This window comes from Ascochyta rabiei, chromosome 1 (genome assembly GCF_004011695.2).
Source record: "Ascochyta rabiei chromosome 1, complete sequence".
Lineage (NCBI taxonomy): Eukaryota > Fungi > Ascomycota > Dothideomycetes > Pleosporales > Didymellaceae > Ascochyta > Ascochyta rabiei.
The window spans coordinates 541,926-567,916 of NC_082405.1; the positions used below are offsets into that span (position 1 = coordinate 541,926).

At 49.5% G+C, this 25,991-nt stretch overlaps 8 protein-coding genes across 8 annotated transcripts, besides 20 other annotated features; 5 read left to right on the forward strand and 3 right to left on the reverse strand.

Annotated features, from left to right (window-relative positions):
• Positions 1 to 148: 148 nt before the first annotated feature.
• EKO05_0000142 (uncharacterized protein) lies at positions 149 to 1,186 on the reverse strand (the record flags this gene model as incomplete). The annotated part of the gene is made up of 3 exons (XM_038936656.1): positions 149 to 536; positions 584 to 913; positions 999 to 1,186. 3 exons carry the CDS (start codon positions 1,184 to 1,186, stop codon positions 149 to 151), a joined length of 906 nt encoding a protein of 301 aa, XP_038802680.1.
• A 1,124-nt stretch (positions 1,187 to 2,310) lies between these two features.
• EKO05_0000143 (uncharacterized protein) lies at positions 2,311 to 4,331 on the forward strand (the record flags this gene model as incomplete). Its single annotated transcript, XM_038937077.1, has 2 exons — positions 2,311 to 2,589; positions 2,679 to 4,331. The coding sequence occupies 2 exons, from the start codon at positions 2,311 to 2,313 to the stop codon at positions 4,329 to 4,331; spliced, it is 1,932 nt and encodes a 643-aa protein (XP_038802681.1).
• A 1,597-nt stretch (positions 4,332 to 5,928) lies between these two features.
• Positions 5,929 to 5,964: a tandem repeat.
• Positions 5,965 to 6,270: 306 nt separating this feature from the next.
• Positions 6,271 to 6,321: a tandem repeat.
• A 10-nt stretch (positions 6,322 to 6,331) lies between these two features.
• Positions 6,332 to 6,360: a tandem repeat.
• An 84-nt stretch (positions 6,361 to 6,444) lies between these two features.
• Positions 6,445 to 6,477: a tandem repeat.
• Positions 6,478 to 6,511: 34 nt separating this feature from the next.
• Positions 6,512 to 7,968, forward strand: EKO05_0000144 (Phosphatidylinositol:ceramide phosphoinositol transferase (IPC synthase); the record flags this gene model as incomplete). The annotated part of the gene is made up of 3 exons (XM_038936421.1): positions 6,512 to 6,888; positions 7,014 to 7,609; positions 7,661 to 7,968. 3 exons carry the CDS (start codon positions 6,512 to 6,514, stop codon positions 7,966 to 7,968), a joined length of 1,281 nt encoding a protein of 426 aa, XP_038802682.1.
• Positions 7,969 to 8,420: 452 nt separating this feature from the next.
• Positions 8,421 to 8,456: a tandem repeat.
• A 2,034-nt stretch (positions 8,457 to 10,490) lies between these two features.
• EKO05_0000145 (cell wall protein Ecm33) lies at positions 10,491 to 11,872 on the forward strand (the record flags this gene model as incomplete). Its single annotated transcript, XM_038936636.1, has 2 exons — positions 10,491 to 10,560; positions 10,620 to 11,872. The coding sequence occupies 2 exons, from the start codon at positions 10,491 to 10,493 to the stop codon at positions 11,870 to 11,872; spliced, it is 1,323 nt and encodes a 440-aa protein (XP_038802683.1).
• Positions 11,873 to 12,521: 649 nt separating this feature from the next.
• Positions 12,522 to 13,178, forward strand: EKO05_0000146 (uncharacterized protein; the record flags this gene model as incomplete). Its single annotated transcript, XM_038936763.1, has 3 exons — positions 12,522 to 12,827; positions 12,881 to 12,988; positions 13,047 to 13,178. The coding sequence occupies 3 exons, from the start codon at positions 12,522 to 12,524 to the stop codon at positions 13,176 to 13,178; spliced, it is 546 nt and encodes a 181-aa protein (XP_038802684.1).
• A 1,622-nt stretch (positions 13,179 to 14,800) lies between these two features.
• Positions 14,801 to 15,237, forward strand: EKO05_0000147 (uncharacterized protein; the record flags this gene model as incomplete). The annotated part of the gene is made up of 2 exons (XM_038936415.1): positions 14,801 to 15,072; positions 15,144 to 15,237. The coding sequence occupies 2 exons, from the start codon at positions 14,801 to 14,803 to the stop codon at positions 15,235 to 15,237; spliced, it is 366 nt and encodes a 121-aa protein (XP_038802686.1).
• Positions 15,238 to 15,469: 232 nt separating this feature from the next.
• Positions 15,470 to 16,782, reverse strand: EKO05_0000148 (uncharacterized protein; the record flags this gene model as incomplete). Its single annotated transcript, XM_038936826.1, has 2 exons — positions 15,470 to 16,410; positions 16,458 to 16,782. The coding sequence occupies 2 exons, from the start codon at positions 16,780 to 16,782 to the stop codon at positions 15,470 to 15,472; spliced, it is 1,266 nt and encodes a 421-aa protein (XP_038802687.1).
• Positions 16,783 to 17,996: 1,214 nt separating this feature from the next.
• Positions 17,997 to 18,125: a mobile genetic element.
• Positions 18,107 to 18,122: a mobile genetic element.
• Positions 18,123 to 19,991: a mobile genetic element.
• Positions 18,855 to 19,021: a mobile genetic element.
• Positions 19,926 to 20,006: a mobile genetic element.
• Positions 19,988 to 21,766: a mobile genetic element.
• Positions 20,273 to 20,340: a tandem repeat.
• Positions 21,767 to 22,204: a mobile genetic element.
• A 3-nt stretch (positions 22,205 to 22,207) lies between these two features.
• Positions 22,208 to 22,430: a mobile genetic element.
• Positions 22,431 to 22,461: 31 nt separating this feature from the next.
• Positions 22,462 to 24,049, reverse strand: EKO05_0000149 (uncharacterized protein; the record flags this gene model as incomplete). Its single annotated transcript, XM_038936537.1, has 3 exons — positions 22,462 to 22,709; positions 22,758 to 23,708; positions 23,758 to 24,049. The coding sequence occupies 3 exons, from the start codon at positions 24,047 to 24,049 to the stop codon at positions 22,462 to 22,464; spliced, it is 1,491 nt and encodes a 496-aa protein (XP_038802688.1).
• A 1,180-nt stretch (positions 24,050 to 25,229) lies between these two features.
• Positions 25,230 to 25,259: a tandem repeat.
• Positions 25,260 to 25,273: 14 nt separating this feature from the next.
• Positions 25,274 to 25,365: a dispersed repeat.
• Positions 25,366 to 25,424: a tandem repeat.
• Positions 25,425 to 25,991: part of a dispersed repeat that runs on past the window's edge.
• Positions 25,766 to 25,802: a tandem repeat.
• Positions 25,834 to 25,991: part of a dispersed repeat that runs on past the window's edge.

Below are 25,991 nucleotides of genomic sequence, written 5' to 3' on the forward strand. Positions count from 1 at the left end.
TCTATGAAGGTTCATTTGGCGGACGGCAAAATTTCCTACTGTATTCTAAAATGCGAAATACCGAGTGGTAGGTTGGACTTGAAGGATGTTCTCAGAGTTTCGAACTGTGGGTGTATCATGAGTATATACATTCTCCTCACTGCGTGCTCTACGGATGCTGAAGAAGCCTCATCATCCATTCGTACACTGCCCACTGCACCGCATTGACTATGAATGCCCGCACACTGCATATGCCCAGGCCTCGAAAGAAGACGCCTGCGCCTTCGGTTTGGTATGCACGTCTGGCGATCTGCATAGCACCCATCCGTGGTCCTCGCCCTTCGGCATGGAGTAAAGTCTGCTGCTCGCCTCGCTGCCCAGGTGCTGGTTGGAGCAACTGAGTCTGTACTCTCGTCTTGACGACGTCCAGTGGAAAGATGGTCGCCCATGTCACGATGCCAGCAAAACCTCCACACATCAACACCTTCATGGCTGTTTCTCTACCCGTGTCGTCTGGAGAAGTCCACGCCTGCTTACTCCACTCATAGGACCAGAAGCTGTCTTGGTCAGCCTGAGCGTCAGTAGGCTTTCCTACTAAGCTTACTAGAATCCGTAGCCCACTGCATCTCGTATACTCGTGATTCCGCCCCCGTAATACAAACCCCTGATTCCATCCCTCATCCATATCTGCTTCGCTATCGACCACGACGTCGCGTGCTTCTCGGTTGAAACTTGCGCGCGGCACTTTATGAGCTCGGTCGGTGCAGAGACGACGAAGGAGGCAAGCCCTCCCGTAGCGCCGGCAAGAAAGACTTTCGCAAAGGAGTCCGGCGCGGCAGGAGATTCGGAGAGGAGCGTGAGCGTGCGGTTGTAGGTCATGAAGAGGAGGGCATTGAGCGCGCCGTAACCGAGGATAGGTGCTGTTGCGCCTACGCTGAGCGTGGGAGATTAGCTTGCTGATGGCTGCTGTTGAAGAATCTCACGGTATAGTTGATGGGCCGAACCTACCTCTGACTAACGTCCCGGCATTCTCAAAGTGCCATCCGAAGCCCCGTGGTACAGCTACCGCAGCTGTCGAAGTACTCGTACTCGCATCTGCCGCGGATTTGGACCCAGCTTGGAGGCGCGTCTTCACAAGGTCGAGAGGATTACCGATGATAATGCCCACTGCACCTGAGACATAGCCGGCGCAGAAGTCCGCAGACATGGCGACAATGCCACGAGAGAGTGAAAGCTGGGGAATTTCACGTGGAGGGGTACTTTGGCGATGAAGGAATGTGGGGCGGCGTAGGGCTGCGGGATACCCGAGGCTTGACGATAGTTGCTGGGTCGACTGCAAGCAAATTTCACTGTTATGATGGGCTCCTGGTGGAGTGAAATGAACTGTACGAGGCCTGTGGATTGAGCATTTAGTGATCTAAGCTAGCTCTCGATGGTATGCTGCGCATGTCTCAGCCTGACAACTATCAAGTGTAGTAACGCAGCCAGCCTCTTGGCCAATCGTGTCTTTTGACATACGTGAAACCCCCAAGCCGTTGAACTGTAGACTGTAGAAAAGACCGCGTTCCAACAGACTTCCATCTTAGCCGCGAGTGCGAAATAATGTTCGATAGCTGCAGCAAGTTGATATGGACGATGACACCGATTCGCCAGCTCAGCGCGGCCTCAAAGACGCCAGGGTCCTTCGGCGCCGCCATTCGCACCGTCTGTCACCAGATCAATGACGCGTGAGCGTGCCGGTGCTGTCCGCCTTGAGATCCGTTAAGCTACCGGTACCCAGAGCTGTCATCTTCCAGCCAGATCTTGGGTCGCAAGTGGCGATCTGGATGATTCACCGATACAGCACAGACCAGACCGCTTGAGGCTGAGCCCTGGGATCAACTTCACCCCGCCGCCACCGAAGCTATACATCCAAACACGCCCGCGACTCCCACCGCGTCTACATTCTTTGCTCTTTCCCTCACATTGATTTCTAGAGGTACATATGCCCTTCTGAGACACTTCGCTATCAGCACTGTCACGTTGATTCGACCATGCGCGTGCAATTCACACTACTGTTTCGAGACAAGGTACGTTTGCGCCTGCGCCGCTCCTGCCTGGGACATCAACCGCAGCACCCTGAGAGCTTGATTTGGGCTGCTATCGCCTTGCTCGACAAACCAAGCTCGCGCTCAACGCATGTCCATCGCAGTGCTGCGCTGCTGCGTTCGCCACCGCTTTCACTCACAGAGCTAACAGCCTTGCAGCACCATTCACATTAGCCTTCCGCTTTCCCAATACACTTCTACCCCCGACTCTTATTGACCGGTTGCAAGCGACGCTCAACCGTCAATGCCTTCACAACCTACCGCTCAAGGCTGGGACTTCGGCTCTGTCTTTGATCTCATCGACTCCGGAGACGTCCACGATGTCGGCTCTCCAAAGCTTGAGACACGCACTCCTCTTGTCCGGCCAAGCCTTGCAGCCCCAGACGGCGGCATACGTTTGGGCAGCTTTGTCAAGCTGTTTGAGGATCTTGGCATAGCAGAAGATGCACCACTACCTCCGCTGTCGCCTTTGGACCCAGATTCGGGCATTAGCAATGCCGGTGACGTTCTGTTACCCTCTCCTGTATGTACCATATCCTCGACCCCTAAGAAGTCTTTCGCCAATCACTGTCGTCGATGATTTTGGCTGTGTATATGGCTAACGCACCACAGCAATTTGAGCTGGACGTCAGCCTTTCCGAGCCTACCACAAGCACAGACGATTCACAGACTGTGTTGACCAAGAAGCAACGCAAGCGAGCTCGTCAGCAGGCTGAGAAGGAGCAAGAGCAAAAGCAGCAGGAATCTCGACAGCAAGAGCAGAAACATCAAGCAAAAGGACCCTTCAAAGAAGCCCAACGCAAGCAGCTGCAGAAACGGCTCGAAAGCGTCTTCGAAGCGAGACCTGTCATAGCTACAGCGGCACCTACACCCACACCGAGTCTACCTCTCAAAATTACGCAGATTGAGCAGACCCCATCAAAGAAGTCTCGCAGTCGCTCCCCTTCAAAACAGCTGCAGTCTGAGTCACCTACGAAGCCGGCGTCGTCTAATTCTTCTATCAAACCATCCCGGCCCACATCTCCCGTGAAGCAGCTTCGAGCTCAGTCACGATCCAATGTAGGAGCTAAGATCAGACCTGCTACGCCCGTTCCCGTGATGGAAGTACAGCAGCCCATTGCTTCACCACAGAAGAAGGCGCCAGAGACACCGGCGCCGGTTAAGTCTCAGCGCTCCGCACCGAAGGAGCGACTGAGCTCTACCACGCAGCCAGCAACACCTCAGGTTCAGCCTACGCAAAGCCATCACGCACACATCGCGCCGTCGGCCACACCTACTCCTTTCGAGTACGGCAGTGGCCACGGCCTTGTACCACGAACCGTTCGTCCTGTGACCCTCCCGCGATCTTCGCAATCTACCGTCATTGCGCAGCCTACGACGCCGACACGCGTCCCTGTTCCTACTCCTGCACGAAACTTCACTACTCCTTACAACGCTCCCGAGGCAATCACTGTAAGGCCATCTGTTGAACGACATCTTCACTTCCACGCCAAGCTTCTCAACACCTTTCCTGAGGATGCGAAGTATATTGTAGCACCCAGGCAGTTGGTCAACGAGAAGACCATGGCTGAAGGCATACATGTCTTCGTTGATGCTTCCAACATAATGATTGGATTCAAAGACATACTTCGGAAGTATGGAGTGCGCCAACATGACATGGCTTTTGACAGCCTTGCTCTCTTGTTGGAGCGCCGTCGACCCGTTGCAAAGCGTGTTTTCGCTGGATCACACCGCGAGGCCAACCCTCTGCCACAGATCAAGAAGCTTGTGGACACGTCCAAGGCGGTAGGATACGAGAGTATTTTGCAAGAACAGGTCTTCATTAGCAGAGAAGACTCGGAGAAGAAGAAATTCTTTGACGACGTCAAGAGGCTAGGCTGGCACAAGGCCAATCAACTACGTTCTGGCAGCGGCAGTGACTCTGAAACGGGTCCGCCGGCTCCGAAGACACCTTCTGCCCCGAGATGGGTAGAGCAAGGTGTGGACGAGATTCTTCATCTGAAGATGTGCCAGAGCATACTTGACACGGACGTGCCGAGCACTATGGTGCTTGCGACGGGCGACGGCGCCGAAGCTGAGATGTCAGACGGGTTCCTTGCCCATGTTGAGCGTGCGCTGAAGCGAGGCTGGAGAGTCGAGCTGATCAGCTGGAGGCAGCAGACCAACGGAGGATACAGGAACAAGAAGTTCAGGACCAAGTGGGCCGAGCAGTTCAAGATCATCGAGCTGGACGACTTTGTGGAGGATTTGATTGACACTGCATGAGCATCACGCAGGGTATTCTGATGAGATTTTGGGTTGTCACGTTGAGCGTTTGCATAAATGCAGCAGGCATTCGGGTGTCTTTTGTTAATTACATTCTTCTTCCCTTTTGAGCTTATCATGGCGTGGATGGCAATACGCATGACAGCGACGGTCTACAGCCTTTGTGCGGAGGAGCGTTATGCAGCGAAGTTATCGTCGTCGTTTGGCATGCATGATCGGGAGCCAACTACCTGATTGATGATTAGCTGAAAATAGTCAACACTTCTACAGTGGCATGTTCGGCCTCCACTATGGCGCCGATCCGGCCCCTGCCTTTGCGATGGCAGCGGCAGATGTGCAATTTCAAAAGCCACGGCCGAGCATGAGTTCGCATACGCGCACGGACAGCAGAGGCGGAGGACTGGAGTCTCGCCAGCGTAGGTATTCCAACGTGAAACGCGCGCATGGCAGGATGGCGCTGCACGTCGCGTGTCGCAACACTGGTAGTTGGGACCAGGCCGGTTTGTTAGTGGGAGAAGGGCGTGCCGTCGTTGGAGTTTTGCATGGGTTGTCGTTGGTGCTGTGCACTCCTTTTTCCTTTGCTTTTCTGGTCATGCCATCATGCTGTGTCGATGCTGTGCCTCAGGCACCATTATTGTTGACTCGTCTGATGTGATGGATGGCAGTACCTAGTAGGAGAGTAGGTAGTCCCTGGCTAGTACAAAGGTAGAGTCAGGCGTGTGTAATTGCGATGTGCAAACCCTTTCCTTTCTTCAGGCACCGGCGCACCGTCTAGACTCTAACGAGCGTGGAGAAAGTCGGGATTTTCCGACCCAGTCCTTTTTCTCTCGTACCCAAATGCTGCGACATTCGTGCGAGGTCGGCGTTCGTGCGAGGTTTTGCAGCATGGATGCGGGTCGGACGAAAAGCAACGAGTCACGGCATGCGAACAACTGCACAGGAAATTAAACTGGTGCCGTGAGAGAGGGCTTTTCGGCGCCAAGAGGGCCCGCCGACGAGGGATTCGCTGGTTCACGCTCGCTGGGTTTTCTTGCTGGCTTACCAACTACCGCACAAAGGTTGGGCGTCACGCAGAGTGCAGGGCTTTAATTACCAGACAAAGTGGTTTTGGGTGCAGGTAGCGAGCGACAGGTGAAGGTGAAGGGTGCGTGGGCTGTTTCGAGTGCACATGGGGCTGGGCTGTGAGACGTGATTGCTGCGGCGACTGCGAGGCTGACGCTTACACAGCGTCGACAGGCGACAGGAAACGGTTGCCAGCATGCACGGTGCATGGATGCATGGAGAAGCGTCAACAAGTCAAACTTGGTGTTGCTGCGCGTGACTGACGTCGATAGGGAAGCCCTTCGACGCTTGGGAGGTTGATAAAGGCGCGTTATGGTGAGGTCATGCAGGCTAGCACGGTGGCTAATGCAGCGCTGCATCACAGGCACTGAAAGCTCTGGTGATTTGTGAGTGCTTGGGAGACTATGCTCGGATTCGGAAACATGCAGAATGCGGTGCGACGTTAAAACGTGAGCGCGATGGCTGCCAGAAACGCCCTGGAGGGCTCCTCGCGTGAGCACTGGAATGCAAGCGATGCGCCTGTCAGTGTTGTTGTTGTCGTTGTCGCTGTCGCTGTCGCTGTTGCTGTCGCGGCTGCATTCAAGCATTACCCCGACCGAGTCCAAGTCTCCAACACACAGCAGTAATGCACGCAACGGTCACAGCAAGCAAGATGCCGTAGCGCATCGCGATTCGCAGCAGGGAAGCTCTGCCCGTCGTGGATGCCGCTGCGTCAGGTGTAAACGAAATTGAGCTCCGGGGCCGTCTGGGCCCGACACGGCTAGCTCTCACGCCAATTTGCAGCCCCCGGCGCCGTGCACGCCTCAGCCATCCGCGAACTTCCTGCTCATAACCTTCGTGCTCCGACGCTTCCTCGGCCTGCTGGCTCTCTCTCTCGCGCCTCACGCCCTCGTCTGCTCCATCGCCCTCGCCCTCGCCTGCCTGCGCCCCAGCATTCCTCGGTCGTGTCGTGTGTCGCGTGTCGTGTGCTGCCTTGCTGTTGCCCCGTGCCCCTACAACCGCTGCGCCTCATCTCAGGCACCGCCAAACAATTCACTAGCCACCGTTTTGTCACCACCACCACCACCACCACCACCACCACCACTACCGCCGCTTCCACCACCGCCAGCCCGCACAGCATGCTCTCGCCCACCAAAGTCGCGGGCCTTTCCGCCTACATCCCCCATCGCGTGCGCCGCAAGTGGAGAGCCACCAAGTCACGCATCCACAGCCGCCAGTCGGTGACGTCGTCAATCGCCTCTCTCGAAACTTCGTGGTCGCCCTCGGACACAATAAAGGCCCTGCGCACCCACCCCTGGAGCATCTACGACGCCCAGTACCTGTTCCTCGCCATCGTCGCCATCTTCTCGCTGTCCGTCAGCGAGGCGCCCGGCCCCTTTGCCAAGACGTTTGCTGCGACTGCGCTCCTCACAGGCATCCTGGTACCCGCTACAAGGCAGTTTCTGCTACCATTGCTCCCAACATTAACATGGCTTTTCCTATTCAATAGCTGCAAGTACGTCATTTACACACCGACTTTCCGTCTGATCTTTGCTTGGCTTGGCAAAACTCAAGTTCGGATCTGACGGCAACACCACGGTTCACGATTCAGGATTCAGGATGCTAACACTTCCCCTCCAGATATGTTTCCCCCGAATACCGCCCTGCCATCTGGGTCCGCGTCCTCCCTGCTCTCGAAAACATCCTCTACGGTGCCAACCTTAGCAACATCATCTCTGCACACCAGCACACCGTTCTCGATGTGCTCGCGTGGTTCCCCTACGGACTTGTCCACTACGTCTCCCCGGTTATTGTCTGCGGGTGCATGTTCATTTGGGGCCCTCCTGGCACGCTTCCTACATTCGCACGCGCGTTCGGTTACATGAACATCACAGCCGTTCTTATCCAGCTCGTCTTCCCTTGCTCTCCGCCTTGGTACGAGAACACTTACGGACTGGCCCCAGCCAACTACTCGATCCACGGCGATGCCGCAGGACTGAAGGCCATGGATAGGATTCTTGGGTTCGACATGTACACCTCCGCATTCCAGGCGTCGCCCGTAGTCTTTGGTGCATTCCCTTCCCTGCACTCCGGATGGGCGACACTGGAAACACTGTTCATGGGGCACGTCTTCCCCAAGCTGTTCCCTGTCTACGTGTTCTACACCATGTGGCTGTGGTGGTCGACAATGTACCTTCAGCACCACTACGCTGTTGACCTGGTTGCCGGCAGTCTTCGTAAGTTCACTCTCAACGAGCCACTAGTGACCTGTGCTAACACGTTCCCAGTTGCTGGCGTCTGTTACTTCTTTGGTCGCGCCAACTTCCTCCCCCGCATCCAGCCCGACAAGGAGTTTCGCTGGGACTACGACTACGTCGAGATTGGCGACCCTCAGGACGGCGCTGGCTACAGCATGCTCGACATCTACGAGGAGTTCCAGCCTCAATCTGACTCCGACGACTGGGCCAGCGGCTCCTCATCCTCTTACTCGACCGGCGGCCGCAGCCCTGTGGGTGCACGATCGCCCACCGATGACTCTCAGAGCCTCTGGGACGGCGACACAGTTGCATCGGACACTGAGCCCTCCAAGCACTGAATACCTCTACCTTCACACACCTCCATCCTCCTCGAACACATTCCTACGACGGTCCGCTCTTCTTAGAGTGACAGCCTTCACGATTTATGCATAAAAACGGAGTTTTGGTTTGCTAGCATTTCAGCGACACCATCGATTGAACCACATAGCATAGACCTTGGGAGATCGAACGCATCTGCACGCAGCGAGCAGATGTATGTATTGCATGTTTTGCATTGCGGACACCCCCACAGCAACCCTGTTTGCTTCGCTGTGGATGATCATCAGCCTTTGCGCTGTTTTAGTACCATTTTTTTTATTTTTTTGCACGGAAGAACGATACCCAAGTCGGTCGCTATCAATACGAAGAAAAGTATGAGCCAGCCGCTTTGTACTTGTACACATTCGCTCCAGCCTCGGCCGCCGATTTTCAGTTTTTTGAGCTGGCCGAGTGTCTGTATCAGGGAGGGCTTGATGAAGATGAAGACGAAGACGAAGATGACAGGTGACCGGATATACGGTGCATACCGGGAACACGGATGGAAAGACAAAGACTTGTCCTGGGACGCAACCAGATGGGCTCTTTTTGAGGTCTGGTCGAGGTCTCAGGCACGGGTAATCCTTATGGTGTAATGCTTAATGGAACGACACGGTTAATGAACCTACCTCAGTCAGCCACTCGATCCTCATGATGTGAACATTATACGCAGTGAGACTGATGCTGGTGGTTCACTGCGTTTGTAGATTGTTTTTCTTTTCTTGTACTCGGCTTGACAACCTGCACTCGCATTGGATTAATGGGAAAGCCGGCGAATCAATGCTTCCCAGATCCTACCGCTCCAAGACAAGACAGCGCTGATGCAATCGCACAGGCCTTTGAAGCGTCAGTATGCTCTCGGCTTGAACACTTTCTTCTCTCTTTCCTTTTCTCTTTCCTTTTCTCTTTCCTTCTCTCTCTCGCACTCGCACTCGCAATCGCTTGGTTTCGTTCCAAACGTCGGAGCGAACGCGAGTCCGTTTCTTCTCCCGGGAGCAGGGGGGGGGGGGGGACTGCAAGGTCGAGATGGGTCAGTGACACAGAGACCTTTACTATGCGAATCGACTCCGAGTCTCTTTCAGAGTCGGCCAGAGTAAATGGACGTGAATTCGAATCGAATATACCCCGAAGAAGCACTAGGTGAGTAAGGTCTTACTTAGCCACTGTTGATCCTGGGTCAATGGGCTTTGGACCTGCAGACTTTGTGGATGAGAATTCGGTCTATCGGCTCGCTGAGTATGAGTTTGAAGGCCGTTGCTGGATAGGTTGGATCGTGTGTTGTTGCAGAACTGAAAGTTGGTAGGTATAGGGCTATGGTATTGAGATTCGAGAGTCCACCAAAGGCTGTACTCAGCACTCGCCAGCTTCCTTTGCTGTATGTGGGGCGTAACTGGCGGATTGCACAACTTTCATTTGATGGAATGTCGTACTGCCAATGCGGAGATACGGACGGTATATTGTGTATATGGAGGAAGGATTGTAGTGAAAGGTAAGCTGGAACCGATAAGGTGTTCCACCCGTACCTGACTGGTAAGCGCACTGCTGTAGCACCATGCACGTAGTGCTGCAGTACCTGCGTATTCATTGTACGCGCTCGTTCTGCGGCATATGCATATATGTTAGAGAAAAGCAGCAGCGCAAGGGGTAAAATGACTTGGTCACTTCGATTTTCTTCAATCTTTTGAGAGACGGGTATATTTATACCGTGCAGGTGAGTGAACAGACAATCACACATATCGAAGAGTCAGCGCAAGAGGTGCGCCACATAAATCTAGAATTCACTTGCTGTTGTATTGTAGGCAAAGAGGGGTCGGAGTCGCGGTTGGCATGGCTAGCGCCTGACTACGTCATTTGACCTCTCTCGATTCTTCATTCTATAGAGCGTCAAACTGAATCAAAGTGCGATCTACACACGTGCATCGTACACCCTGCTGCACGCGTACACGCGCTCGTTCCGTTCCCGACTACATTGTAAGCCGCTCCTCGTAGGCGGGCCATGCTATGGTACGCCCAAGAACCTCGGCATAAGCCTCATAGACTCCAAGTTTGCAGATTCTTGAGGATGCCATTCAGGAACATTCGCACCTGAGGCTACAACCCCTTTCAGCCGTTTGTTTACGCCAAACTGTGGCTCAGTCGCGGAGATAGCGGCCTGGTGCAACAACCATCATCCCAGAACGGATTGACTGGCAGCTCGTATTTGTAGATCCCTTAATGGGGTTCGCGACTTTGGTTGGGTAGACTCGCGAATACGAGGCTCGAGAACCGCATGGTGGGCCGTGTGAAATCGTGGAGTTTCGAAACCACGCGTGGGTTTGCTTGTAGTTAGGGGCCCTCGGTGGTTTGCGGCCCCACGAGGATGATTGCAGGTTGCTGTTCAGGCTCCTGCTCAATCTTTCCACTCCTTCTGCACCCGCTGTTGCCGGCGCAGCTGTCACTCGCTCACCTAACTCTGTACATGTAATGAGTTAATACAGATGTTGAAGAGAGATCATTGGGCTATACTATGAGGCTCGCTGTACGATGGTTCCCTCTCTTGTTGTGCTGCTGGGTAGGTAGGGCGGGAGCTGCTGTTGGTAAGTCCACACCTTTCGCGATCCTCTGTTTGTTGCTCATGCTGACGCTTCTCCCACAGATTGCGCACCTTCTTCAGGCACCTTCGCGATCAACAGCCCCGACGACGTCGCTACGCTCAACCAATGCACGGCCTTTACCGGCAACGTCACCGTCGCAGCGAAGCAAATCGAAGATATCACACTCAATGGCCTCAAGGCAGTCACTGGAACACTGCAGATCACTGACGTGGAGGGCGTACTGTCGATATCTTCAACGACACTCGAGTCTGTCTCGACTTTGATCCTCAAAGACCTTCCAAAACTGATGACTCTGACATTGCCTGCGCTCAGCAACTTCTCGAAGCTGGACTTTACAGGCCTTACCGCTCTCAAGGGCTGTGAGATTGCGACTGGAGCCGTCCAACGTGATGTACACGAAGTCAACATTGTCAACACCGCTCTTGAGACCATGGACTGGTTGAAATGGCCAGTAGCATCAACATTGACTATTGCTGCCAACACGAAGCTCACTGACTTCAAATTACCATACGACCGAATCGCCGCTGGTAGCTCGTACCAGATCTCGATAAACTCAGCCTTGACCAATCTGGACTTCTCCCAATTGACGGGCATATATGGTAGCCTGATGATCAATGGCAATAAAGATTCACAGTTGGGCTTTGACAAGCTAGAGACCATAGATGGTTATGTTCGGCTCAGCGGACCGTTTACGAACATTACAATGCCGGCTCTGACGGACATCAATGGAGCACTCAGGGCAGAGTCATCCAAGAACATTCTCAGTTTCTGTAATTGGTTGAGTGTTCAGAACCGCCTGTTCGGACATTATGACTGCACCGCAAACGGTACAAATCCGCCCACAGCATCCAAGACCACAGTAACCACGTCTAGACCGACGTCGGCCGTTACTACAACTAGCGCCTCGGATGGCGACAACACCAGCTACAACGACGAGTCGAGCCTCTCCACTGGAGTTATAATCGGAATCGCCGTCGCGATGGTCGTCCTCATCAGTATAACTTTGACAGCATCGGCACTGTTCTTCCGTCGCAGGTCGCGTCACAAGGCACAGGCAACTGCCATTTCCGAAAAAGGGAAGACTCGCAGTTCTTCGACTTTAGGAGAAGAAACGAATGCACCGGGCGTACGCTATGAGCTTGGAGGAAGAAAGTCAGCACGTGAACTGCCTGGAGCAGGGCCAGTGAGAGAACTCGATGGTGAAAGTTTGCAAGAAGTGGACGAGGGGAGACTGTATTTTAGGGACCAGAAGCCTGCGTCAGCCAGTCCGATGGGAAGATTCGAACTACCATGAGCGAGGTCGAAATGAATCACGGCATCTTACGTTAACGACAAACATACCAGACGAGCTACTTGTTACTCATGCATGATCATTGTCACATGTCCAGTCATGGGATGCTGAGACGTCTTTCGCTTGTCACCAATCAACCCCTGGCCACGCGACAGCTATGTGATGTTGGAAGTTTGCTCGCCCTTGGTTTGCCTATATTACTGCACCCGGCCTTCGCCCTGGTAGCTCGCTATCCAGCCAAGAAGACCCACTGCGACTATCTAGAAAACAGGGCTTCTGCTGCTACCTAACTTCAACGCTGATCGAACCACAAGTCGAACCGATCATGTCGTCACTCCACCGAAATGATATAGTACCAAGCCATTCGGCTTGGTTCATTAGGACTTTGATGTTAAATTCACATCTTCGGATATCGAGACACCGTCAATCTTGAGGTGAAGGTAAAATCACTATGAAGAATCTCTCCGCAACGACAAACGAGCTAGCTGCAATACCGACTCCGTCGATCCACCTCAACGGTGAGCCTGCGCTTGCGCTGTGTATAAATTATTGTCTCTACTTTCGTATTGTCCGTCTCTCTCCCTCAGTCTTTTCCCAACTCCAACTCATACAACATCCACCTCATTACACGACATCCCCACACTCGCTCACAATGGAGATCATAAACGTATTTCTCGCTCTCATGAGCTTCCTTGCTGTCGCGCTCGCCGGCCAGGACCGTGCCTGCAAGGAGGGCAGTCTCAAATGTGACGGCGGCAGCCCTGGCGGCGCGGTCTTCGTGTGCAATGACGGCGTCTGGATAGTCCTCATGGCCTGCCGTTCCTACGAGAACTGTGTTAAAAAGCCTGTTCCACATTGCACCTGGGCTTCCGCCGACGCTGGTTCTGCCGACTCAGACCCAGTTCCTGGGTTCGAAGGCCTGCCTGCTGAGGTATCCGCTGCTGCTGACGACCTCAAGGTTTGTGGAAAGCTTCTGAACTGGCCAAAGACCTTCGAGCTGACAATGTGCAGAACGCCACCGTCGCGGACACCGTCGAAAGCTCGACTGCTGCAAACAACGGCAGCCCGAACTGGAACGTCTGTACACCATGTATGCGACACAACGACAACTGTCGACAGGTAGGTTTTCTTCCAATAGTCTCACACTTGGCGAGCAAGTTCACTAATGAGACCACAGTCGTGCACTTTTCAGGGTGACGAGTGCGATATCGCCTGCGGCTGGAAGACTAGCTCTGTAAACCTTACCACTGGCGATTTACGCCAGCCTACTGTCTCGTGCGGTGACTTCTGCAAGTGGCCTTATCAGTGAGCAATGAGCGGATCTACCATGGCTGCCTTGGACACCGGTGCTTCTGCCACCTTGGGGAGTGTTATCGTAGAAAATTTCTACACTGGTTGGGATGATTGTCCCCAGCTTCGAATGTGCGTTGGATTATAGACGGCAAGGTTTATACGAATTCATCAAGGAAATACCGCAATTTAACTTCCTCTTCTCGTCGTGCTTCTTGGTCGCTTGATTGGAAACATTCGACCTCCGGTTAATGAGCATGCTGCCATAAGAAAGTGAGGTCTAGACATGGTCCCAGTTTCAGCAGCTAAGCTTTTTCGTGGTCGATTCCTGCTTGTCTTTAGCAACAATGTGAATATGCAAATCGAGAATCTTCGGTGGGCCCGCTCATGGTGAAGTGAATGGGCCCTCATTTGGGATTTGGGTCCTCGTCTTCGCCTACGCTTTCGCTCGCTCCTTCCATCTTACTCAGCCACACCAAATTTCTGCTTCTCGCTGCGCAACTGTCTAACTCCTGGACCTCATAATCTCTCTTGCCACACCCTCCAAGCTACGATGAAGACCTTCACCACAATCCTCGCCTTCACCGGCCTCAGCATCCTCGCGGCTGCCGCTCCTCCAGGCACCCAAGGTAGCTGCGGCAATTGCGACACTCTTCCCGGACCGCAAACTGGAGGCAACGCCCAGATTCCTCTGCGCAGCTCTGCCAACAAGTCTGACGGCAAAGCGTACAAGTGCACCACGTTCGGCAACGAAGTGCGTATCAGCAGTTGCACCAACCAGATGTGCGGTCTTTGCATGATCTTCGAGTAAGTATACAATGTTGGCGCAACGTCAAGAGGACATCGTACTGACCTCCCGTAGGGACAACGATTGCCAGGGCGATATCCTTCACTGGGGCGGTCCAGGTTCGGCGTTCGAGGGGAAGGGTGCGAGGAGCTACTTCTGCATCTGAGGATAGCGGGTACAGCTGAGCTGGACGGTCTCAGCTCAGTCAGGTTCTATTGTAAGACCTGAGTTCGCTTGTATGCGCTCTACGCCATCGAATGTTCTAAGCTTATATGTAAATAGGCTTCAATAATGGAAACCAACGGGTCGTATTCCCTCTGCTCTTCGAGCTACCTGCTTACGCGCATGCTTCTGAAAGGTACACAGAGCGTATTCGTAGTTGCTCAAGCTTTAGTGAGCGCAGTAAAAGCATTAGAACGTTGGTCTCATGTGTGCATGCTAAGGACCACTGTGATGCCATGCGGTCTTCCATCACGTATATGCTAGCAGTCGTGGCATGATAAAGCAGGGTAGGGCCGTGTTCATCCTTGACTGATTTCACATTCCGTTCGTAGACATGCAAGACATTACAGTAAACATTAACATGAAAATTCTCAAAATTGTGCAGGCGAAGTGACTTACTGAGCACTCACCTGATACAGTTCGGCGCTTAATTGGCGGTCAAGTGAAGTGCTGTGCCCCAAGCAAACGCCCTCCCACTCCTCTTTGTTCGCTAACACAGCCTCAGTACCATATCTAGACTGCACCATCTCCCTCACCACCTTCTTCTCTTTCACATCTAACATCCTCTCAACTTTCTCCCTCACACCCATATATCAATACGTTACCACCGATAGCCAGTTGTCCAATAAATAATGAAGTACCTCACCACCATCTTTGCTCTTATGAGCCTCACTACCCTCGCCATGGCCGCTCCTGCTGAGCCCGCTCACAACTCTCAACTCATCGCTCGCGAGACCCAGCCTTGGGCGCCAGGCTCCTACTGCGGCAAGTGCGTCCTCCAAGAGGGTGGCCAATTGCGCGAGTTGCGCACCTCCGTCCCCGTGAACAAGTGCAACACCCTCGCCGAGGACGAGCACTACAGCAGCTGCACCAACCAGTACTGCGGTGTCTGTGTGGTCTTCAAGTAAGTCTTTTGTGAAGCCTTTGCGGTCTCAGTGATGGTTGTGTAGGTGAGAACAGTGCTGATGTCACTAGGAACAATGATTGCCAGGGCGACGTGGTCCATTCGGGCGGCCCAGGTGCAGGCTCCTTCGATGCCAAGAGCGCTCGATCTTACTACTGCATGTAAGCAGCTTGAGTTTCTCAGCAGGATGAGCCTTGATTCTTCTGTTTAATGCAGGAGGTGGAGAAGGCGGGTCTCAAGACAATCGATATTGGGAAGGGGTAGAAGTGACATAGTCGATAGTAGCGTGAGGTGATTGTTATAAGACTATCAATAATGACATACTTCCTTAATCCTACTTGCCATTTGCACGTACCGTAGAATTTGCAGCAAGATCTGCGGCGCCTTCGTTGGACGCTTAAGTCATGTTCTTCAACAAGTAAGACAGACCAGCCCACATCTCCTCACTGCTAGGCAAAATCTGGGTCGCAGGCAGAACGAAACCGTATGTACCAGTGTCACGGAGCTCGACAGTCATTGCGTACTTCGCCTTGGCGTTCTCGATCGCATAGTCGACACTGTCACCGCTCACCTGGTAGATGGTGTTGCAAATGGGACCACCAGTGAAAGTTGTACCATGGACAGCTTTGACGGCAGCAATAGCGCCCTTGGTAAGGCTGGCGTAGCTGGCAGAGTTGGGAAGCGTTCCAGAGCAAGTATAGCCATAGGGGTACATCCAAAGCTGAGAGTAGGAGTGGATGTCCATGTAGAGCTGGATACCCTTGCCTGCAGCAAGGCTGTCAAGCTGAGCCTTCAGCGCTTTGGTCTCGACACCGTCGCCGGCAGCAGGGCCCTTGTAGTCTTCATCGCACGGCGAGGAGCTGGCTCCCTGAGCTTGGCTCCAAGATTTGTGCGGCCAATTCCTGTTGATGTCACGACCGACGCAGGAGGCTGTCGGGGTAGTCTGCCGGTTTTTCCTCCAGAGACGGTTGCTGTTCTGTGAGAAGTAGAAGCCGTCCGGGTTGACGACAGGGAAGATGTAGAAGTCGTACTTGTTCTTGAAGGCGGCAGTTGTAGCATCCGTGGAGGTGAGCAGCTGGTACGCGGCGTACTCGTTGACCATGGTTGTAATCCATTCTCTGGCGTGCACAGTGCTGTGCCAAACGACTGCCTTCTGGGAGCCCTTGCCGCCGCTACCCCAGATATGGATGCCCTTGATGTCACGTCCCTCGAGCGACTTGCCTGCGGAGATGACCTCAGAGTTTGAGGGGTACGCAGCTGCAAGGTCAGAGATCCACTGGTAGTGATCGGCCAATGCGTGGTATGAGTTGAACCATGTAGCACTGGGCGCAGCGCCGGCTGTCGAATGTTTAGTAACGACAACTTTTAAGAGGCGGCATGCATACCAGCATATGTAGAGAAAGTGTTCTCCTCAGAGATAGATGCGCCCAAGTTCTCGTGCATTATCTTAGTCTCAAAATCCTTCGTGGCAGCCTCGAATGCTGAGAGCTGTTCAGGTGCAACTGAGACGTCGACTACATCACCAGATGACGGCTTGCCCTTCCACACATCGAGCTGCAGCTTGTTCACCACCTCTTGGAACTTGGCGGTGTTGGAGGGTCCATTGACGCGGAAGACTTTCCAATCGTCGTAGCTGACCTTCTGCTTGTTGGAAACCGATGCGGCTGAGGCAAGCCCCAACGAGGCAAGAGTAACGCCGAGGAACTTCATGGCGAAGTACATCCGAGCTGCTTAAGGAGGTAGCTGGTGAGGACAATGATGGTCGCTCACGGGCCTGACTTATATACAAGTTGCAAGCACTAACCTTCTCGGTCGTGCGCCGAGCTTCAAGTCGTCTATAGTGCGGGCATCGCACCTGCCGTACTCAATCCGAATGCTGCCGGCACCAAGGCTATGCCAGGAAGTTCAGAAGCACGTCGTCTTGGTATTGCATCTGTTTAATATATTGTCCTATGATAAGGCTGAATCTAGACGGCCATCCATGCAGGATTGCAGTGATTGACCGGGATGTACAATAACACGACCAGGAGCACCTCCGAAAGAGGCATGAGCTTGAGCTAGATAAGAGTGGTTAAGCATCAGGGCTTTCTGAATGGTCAGCGTGGACATAATTGGGTTTTGGCTTGCGGTGTTTCGCTGCCTCGTAGGGGTCTCATTGCTGGGGAAAGCGCGGGGTTGGCAAATCGACCTTCCGCTTGTGGTTTGGGCGAAACAGCGGTATACTATCTGCTTATGGAAGGAAGAAGCATCGGACTACAGTCATGATACGATGATCGATCTGGCGACGCGCGAAGGTGTGTAGTAATATTGTGGAAGGTGACAGAAACAGGTGAGGAGGCTGGGACTGGATGACTTCATTGCCTGTGTACGACGCGCTTGCAACTTATTCACCCCATTTTCATGTCAAACAATATCGATGTGTGACTACCTACGTATCTCACTACTTCCCTATTTATGCAGACCAAAATTGGTATACTGAAAAACTATCGCTATCCAGCTCGTTGGCTTATCCCTCTGATCTTCGTCTGCTTTCTATTTACGTATGCCAAGTGAACCTACCGATAGAGGACCCCTCATGTAGCAACTAGAGCCGGACGCGTGCAAATAGCCCGTCAACACAAGGGATGTAGTTAATCCTGTTGTGCAGACCGATTCAGATTTTAAAACAATGTTATAAGACTGCAACCTATTTGTGGAGACTGTAGAGTAGTAGTAATTATGCTAGAGGCCTTCAGCAGTACCGATAAATGCTCTTATTCGCTGACAAGTCGCTTTGGGTTTGTTTATTCAAAGTATCGTACTTTGGTGCATTCTTGTTTGCTCAATTTGATCTTAAGTCGTAGCTGTCGCTGTTGAGAGTGGAAAAGCTGGGTGCTACAGCTCGCGATGCAATTAAATTTTGACATGAATATTTCTTCAACAACTACCGTGTCCGTGCGCGCAACGCCCGGAGTCGCGCAACGCCCAGAAACCACCTTAACGCTTAAAAATAGATAAGGTTGTATAACTACCTACAATAGCTATTATTACAGGATCTTATAGTGTAGTAGTAACGTATTCAACAGGTAAGTCGGCCACACAGGCGAGTCGGCCACTCTGCCAAGACCACACCAACATTCTACCTTATAACGCAATAACTTAACAATAATATAAACCTACGCCCTTAAAAGAGGCTGTAATATAGCTTGCGCTCTAGGCACTTAAACAAGACGTAAACCTTACTATATAACGCGCTGCAGCCATATATAACACGCCTTGCAGTATACTATATAATTAATATATAGGATAACCTATATAAGCTAATTATACACCAAGTTAACAGAATATAGATTAGACTAAAGAGGATGTAATTACTAAGTACATTCTTAAGCTAGATGTATAAGGATTTACCCCTTAGCTAGCTGCTGTAGCTAATATAGCTAATTCTTTACGTGCTAAGCATAATATAGGCCATGTTAGCATAAACTAGCCTAATATATTTATTAAGTGCTGCCCTAACCTTAAAGTAAAGTTTAATTGCAAGTACAACTATAAGAGAGCCCTCTATAAGGATCTAGAGATTATATAAGGCTAGTTTAGGCTTATAGCAAATGTTAAAGCTAAGTATAGCATCTAGGATAATAACATATATAACTTTAATAAGACAGGCTTTATAATAGGCTAGATATCTGCAGAAGTAGTTATTATAGGTTTAGAGCGTTAAGGACAGCTAAAGGCAGTATAGTAGGGCAATTAAGAGTAGACAACAGTTATACAGGGCATTAATAGCATAGGGTAGGCTATTCTACCCTTTATTATCTTTAAAGGCTGCAACTACCTCTCTACCTGGTATAAAGAGGACAACCTGCCCTATAACTGGGTTATTAGAGTCTCTAAGAACAGATGGACTACTAACAAGCTTGGTCTAGACTGGTTAAAGCACTTTAATGCCTATACAAAGACGCGCACCTAAGGAGTGCACTAGCTACTCCTTATTAATAGCCACAAGAGCCATAACTCCCTTAACTTCTAATAATACTGTAAGGAAGCAAAGATTATTACACTGTGTATGCCTCTACACTTATCTTACCTCTTATAACTACTAGATATAGGTTATTTTGCCCCTCTAAAGAAGGTATATAGGCGCTAAGCTAAGAATCTTATACGCAACTATATTACTTATATTACTAAAACTAAGTTCCTACTATGCTTTATAGACGCCTATAAGGAGACATTTACTTCTAGCAATATCTAAGAAGGCTTCTAAGGCGCTAGAATAGTCCCCTTTAACCTAGAACAGGTTATAATAGGTCTTAATGTCTGCCTACGTACCCTACTGCTACCTACTGTAGAAGATAAGCCCTAGCAGTCCTAAACCCTAAGTACTACCCTGCAATTAGGGTTGCAATTAACACTAGTTTAAGAGAGGATTTAAAGGCATGCAAGCAGCTTACTAACTTTAATAGTTAAGGCCTTTAAAAAGCTTACTAAAGGCGTAGCTATAGTAGCGTATAAGCTAGTGTTAGCTTAAAGGGAGATTACTAGGCTTTAAGCAGTAAATAAGGCTGCTATGTAACGTAAATTGCATAAAAGAAAGCAGTTACAGCAGAAGAAAGTCCTAACAGATAAGGAAGGCCTTTAATTAACTACTTTAACTAAGTTTAGGGCGTGTAGTAATAGTAAGAAGGTAAGGAAGCAAGTATGTGTTAAAGGAGGTAAGGTAACCTAAAGACACTATAAAAAGTGCCACAATATAGGGCATAACTTACGCACGTATAAAAAGCCTAAAGAAGGTGTTACTAAATAATATTATATACTGTACTACTATAAATAATACTAATGTAGGCTAATGTAAGCCATAATAGGGTAGAATGTTGGTGTGGTCTTAGCAGAGTGGCCGACTTGCCTGTGTAGCTAACTCACCTATTAAATACGTTAATTAATTACTTATAAAAAAGATGTACTATTTAAATTTTGCTAGTAACTTAACGTTACAGCTATGTAATGTAGTTTTAAGTAGAGGAGCTAGGGACAGTAATAGGGGACTACAACTACTAACATTATCCCTAGGACTATGTTTTTAATAATTTTTTAGCTAAGTTACTTATAAAGCTTTCCTCTTACTCTTTTAAGGCAATTTTATAGCTTTTACAGTATTACGCTCTTATTATTAACGCTGCTTTTTAGCCTAATGTATAGCTCTCTAATTTGCTATGTTAGCCTTCTTCTTCTTATGTACTACCTTAGCTGCCTCTTACACTATATACCTCTCCTTCTTCTTCTTCTCTTTAACTAGCTTGTTAGCGTATATAAGCTCCTTCCTATTAATTTTCTTAAGCTCTTCTTCTATCTTTAGGTGCTTAAATATATTATAGCATTTTTTAGCTTTATACTACTTGCTAGGGGACTAAAACACAGCACTACTATAGTACTCCTGCTGTTGTTAGAGGTCTAGCTTTTTAGGCTTTTTACTCTACCTCTTCTTAATATCTAGTGCTTTTTTAAGACCCTATACGTTATTATAGAGTATACTGTTTTAGATTAAGATATAGTAGAGTAAGCGCCTTAGCTTCTTTACCTCCTTACTACGCTTATCCTTTACTACTAACCTAATAAGTAACTATACTTTAAGCTAGTCTTCTCTACTATAGTATAAGTTAGATAATAACGTATCTAAGGCCTTAGCTACGTTGTTAGCAAACCTAGTAAGGACTTTGTTAGGGTTAAGGGGTAAGATACTAGTAGCTTTAAAGCCTTTAAGTATTAGCTTTTCTGTAAAGGTAGACACCTAGGCAGCCTAAAATAGATTAAAGAAGTTACCCTTCTTTACAGAGACCTTCCTATAGCTATCCCTAGTAAACTAAGCAAGCTCCTTCTTATATGCTGTAGATAGAGGCTTAAAGTTAACTATATCTAGTAGCTAAGTTATTTAAGTTAAGTAAGAGGGAAGGATATATATTAGAATCTAATTATTATTACAGTACCTAATAAAATTAAGTGTTAGGTATAATCTGTGGCTATCTACTATTAAAAGCTAATAGGATCTCTGTGCTTTCTTCTTAGTGTAGCAATTAAACACTTGCTTAAGCTAGGTAAGGCTAATGTTGTTATTAGTCTAGCTAGTAGGGGTTGTAGTAAAGTAGACTAAGTGCTTTCCTAGCTCTATACTCTTAACCCAGCTTAATTATACTACCTTTTCCTTGCCTAGATAGATAAGGCCTAGCAGTAATACACTTCTATTAGCATAGGTACATACTAGCACTAAAATCTACTCTCTATTACTATCTTAAAGCGTTGCTTTAACCTCCCCCTTATCCTATCTGCGCTTACTAAACACCTATTTTAATCTACCTACTACTCCTATTATAAAGCCCTTCTTATCTATATTATATATATAGCAGCTCTTAACAGAGTATTTAGTAATCTTCTACTATAGAAGGTTAAAGTAGAGCTTATATTTAGTGTATAAGTTAGCTAAGTAACAGGTAGCATCTATAGTATTAGTCTATTATAAGGTAAGCTTATTATTATAGTTATAGAGAAAGTAAGTAACCTAGCTATTAGAGACTAGATTTTAGGCTATAGATAAAGCAAAATTCTGTATTATATCTTATATAGGTAGTAAATAACACTTAGTAAGCACATCTATATACTTTATTAGCTCTCTCTCTTATTCTAGGTTAAGCTGTTATTAATTAATATCCTTAGTCTCCTATAACGTACTCCACGGGCGAGTCGGACACACAGGCGAGTCGGACACTCAAATTCACACCAAAAATCATAATTCTTAAACCTTAATATCTCCACAACTACACAATAAAATTATTTAAAAATTAATATACTACGCTGCATGTATATAAAGATAAAGACTATAGAAGCGCTTAGCTTTCCTCCTATTAATGTAGAAGTTAGTAAGTAAGATATAAAATACAGGGATTATTTTAGCGTACTTGTAAATACCTCTATGTGTATCTATAATAGAGCTTAGTGCTTCTAGACTCTTTATTTTTATATAGATGCAGCATAGATTTTAAATTTCTAGACAATTTTATTGTGTGGTTGTAGAGATATTAAGGTGTAAGAATTGTGATTTTTGGTGTGAATTTGAGTGTCCGACTCGCCTGTGTGTCCGACTCGCCCGTGGAGTACGTTAACGCCTGTACGCGTTAGTGTTAGCAGGACAGAGTTAAGTAATTAACGCTAAACTTGTTAGTAAAATGCTAATATATAAGTTTTTTACATAGTTCTAGCGCATTAATTACTGTAAGCGCTTTGTTAATAGGTGCTATAGTTGTTAAGATATAACGCGTTAAAGTATGGCGTAGTTTAGATGAGTCGGGCGTTGCGCGACTCTGGGCGTTGCGCGCACGGACACGGTACAACTACCTGTATCTAACGGACAATATTTCATCACACCTTTCCATTACCGTGAGTTTCGCGTAGCGTATTCGGATCCATCTCAGCGACCCCGTGGGATGTCCCCGCGTGCGCATCTGCAAGCTCGTTCTCGGGATCGTCCACAATACCCGTGATCTTGGTCACGATGACAGCGGCAAAAGTGTCGCAACTTACGTTGGCCATGGTGCGGAAGCGGTCGAGGAACCAGTCTATGGCCACAACGACAGCGTACATGCCTGTGACAGGCACGTTGATAGAGCCTAGAGTGTGTCAGCGTCTTGTTGAGTATCGGAGTTGCAGAGACTTACCGCAGATCATGACTACAAGTACCAAGCTGGAGCTGGGGATTGGTGTGGTGCCGATTGAGGCGAGTGTCGAGAGAAGGACAACAACGATGTAGTCGGCAGCGTTAAGCGTGATGCCCTGCATCGCAGCCAGAAACACCACGACGATGGGAAAGTAGATTGCCGTTCCATCCATGTTGATGAGGCAGCCGAGGGGAACGGCGAACTTGGTGACGGTAACCGGTACGCCCTGCGCCAACACACAGCGGATGGTCACAGGCAGCGTCGCAGCACTCGACGCTGTACCCCACGCTGTGATCCAGGCAGGACTGCAGCGTATCCACAGCGTGTACGGGTTCTTCCTCGTCATCGCGAAGAAGATGATGGGTATAAGGACGAAGAGATGCAAAATCATGCCGCAAAGTGTGCCGCCGATTAGGATGCCGAGATTGATGCCGATTTCTGCAATGTCTAGACGGAACAGGTTCGGCATGATGAGGAAAAAAACACCAATCGGTGCGAGGCAGATGAGCACTGTGATAATCTCCATGATGATCTGCTCGATCTCTTCAATCGCGCGGATGAGTGCGCTGCCGGGTTTGATGCAGTAGCCGAGGACCACGGCAGTGACGAGCACCGCAAGGAGGCTGTCCGTAGCCATGGCATTGACGACATTGTTGGGTACGAGGGAGTAGAACATGTCGACAACAACTTCATGAATCGCGAAAGCTTCACGCTCGTCAATGGTTTCTTGGTCTGCTTCGTCGACTTGCAGTTGCTCGCCGCCAACTACGGTCATGAGCTTGGACCAGACGAGGCCGACGAGGAGGCATGAATGTGCAACTGCGAGGATGGTGGTAAGAAGATAATAACCAATTGTCCAGCGAGCGAGTTTGCCGGCTTTGCCGCCACCTTGGGTCATGGTACGGAGGCGCTGGACAGCCATGATCATTGCTGTCACAATCATGGGGAGTACTGTTGACTGTTAGTAAATAGAATCCGGGATATGTTAGGGGTCACTCACCGACAGCCCTCAGAGCGCGCAACCAAAGCTGGCCCGGGATAGCGAGCAGCGCAACTGCTGCATCTGGTATGTCTGAGACCTGAGTGGTCACGATCAAACCAATGGCAATGGCAAACAATGCCGCAGCGATGATTTGCAGCACGGATCCGGGTGTTATGAACTTCTGCCACAACGTCTTCTTCTTCTGAGCTTCTCCCTCGTCGATAGTTGGCTGAGGCGAAAGATCGGAAGGGGAGCTTGACGAAGTCTCACGGACAACTCTGCCATCCTTGACTTCCTCGATTTCGCCCATGATTAGCAGTTGTGTCGAATGTTAATATACGCAAATTCGATAGTACTTGGCCACGTAGCAGGACTGTCAAGGTTCGACCAGTCCCTTGACGTGCTCCAGAGCATCTTATACACCAGCTCACGGCCCTCCATACTTCCCCGCATGGCTCCAGCGTGGCAAGCCAGAGATAACAAAAGTTCTCTTCCGTATCTTGCGTCTACCAGCGGACCTGTCGATAGCTTCGAAAACAGCCTCCCGAGCTCTCGAGCATCGAACAATCCCTTGGGAACATTGGCAACTTTGGCATCTACATCGCTAAAGGAAGGTTGGAAGGTTATCAACATTCCGACTTCCGCCTTGTAGCCTTGACGCCCTTCAAATGGACGCTCCATTAGGTAATTATCGGCAACTCGGAACGCTATGCCAAGAGAGTGAAGTCTTGTGTACGGTCTACCGCGCCTTTTCCGCCGATAATACGGCTCTTCATTGGCGCGTACATGACAAAAGAGCACGCACGGAGCTGGTAATGGCCTTGGGGTGGAGAGGGACAAGCCTTTGCGCTTCTTCGCGTGCTCAATAGGGGCTCAGGCAGCTTGGCTAGGTACTTCTGTGACTGCTACGCCTCCTACGTTCACGACAAGTTCTGCATGACCTTGCTGCCAAAGTCTAGTGGCACAAGCCGTTGAGCCGAAGCGTACGGTTGTGGCTTGTGTAGTATTGATGGAACAGTTCCTGTAAAGCTTTCACCAAAGAAACTATTAGGTCACGTGTGTATATGAATACCGTAAAAATTCGATTCTCTGGCCGCGAGCTAACAGAAGGCGGCATGGCCTGGAAAAGTTTAGATAACGCGCAATGCAACATTAGGTAGGGCGCCCTACAATTTTGCATAGCCTGTAATCCCTACGCTCCCTAAACAATGCGTACACCTTTATTGCAGCAGCAAATATCTATTTTTAATTATTATTTCAAGGTTTTAGTGTTTGTAAGAGTAGCATGTGCTAAGTTAGCACCTTACCTAATTAGGCAGTCTATAATAGAATAGATAGGCAAATTTTTTAGTACTTATAAACTAAATCTGCTACAACTACGTGCTGTTAACGCCCTAATAATCTATTAAACTTGCTAGCCTTATGTTGCTCTGTATACAGTGGCAAAAGGGTAGGAGTTAGGTAGGGGTAGGGTACATCACGTGATGTACCCCTACCCTACCCTACCTCTACCCACGCTAATTCTATGCTAAGAGGGTAGGGGTAGGGTAGGGTCTACATGGGGTACAGGTAGGGGTAGGGTAGGGTCTACATAGGGTACAGGTAGGGGTAGGGTAGGGTCCACATGGGGTAGGGGTAGGGGTAGGGTAGGGTCTACATGGGGTAGGGGTAGGGGTAGGGTAGGGTCTACATAGGGTACAGGTAGGGGTTAGGTAGAGGTTGGGTAGGGTAGGTGTCAGCGTGTAACTCTTTAACTAAAGCAGTTATTGTAAAACCTTTTACTACAGAAATGTAGAGTAAAACAAGCGCTTTTAAACAGTCTATATACCGTAAGATTCTAATTAAAACTAGTAGAGTTATAGCAGTTATTGTGTAAATCCTAGGTTGTTACTACGTAGGCCTACGTAACAACTGCTCTAGCTCTACTAGTTTTAATTGGAATCTTACAGAGTATAGACTGTTTAAAAGCGCTCTCCTTGTTCTATATCTTTCTAGTACAAAATTTCTTAATAGCTGCTTTACTGTAAGAGTTACAGGTAGGGGTAGAGGTAGGGAAGAGGTAGGCCTAAGTAGGGCCTGTAGGTGTCGGCGTCCAACACTTTAACTAAAGCAGTTATTGCAAAACTTTGTACTACAAAATTGTAGAGCAAGATAAGCGCTTTTAAACGGTCCATATACTGTAAGATTCTAATTAGAACTAGTAGAGCTAGAGCAGTTGTTACGTAGGCCTACGTAGTAACAACCTAGGATTT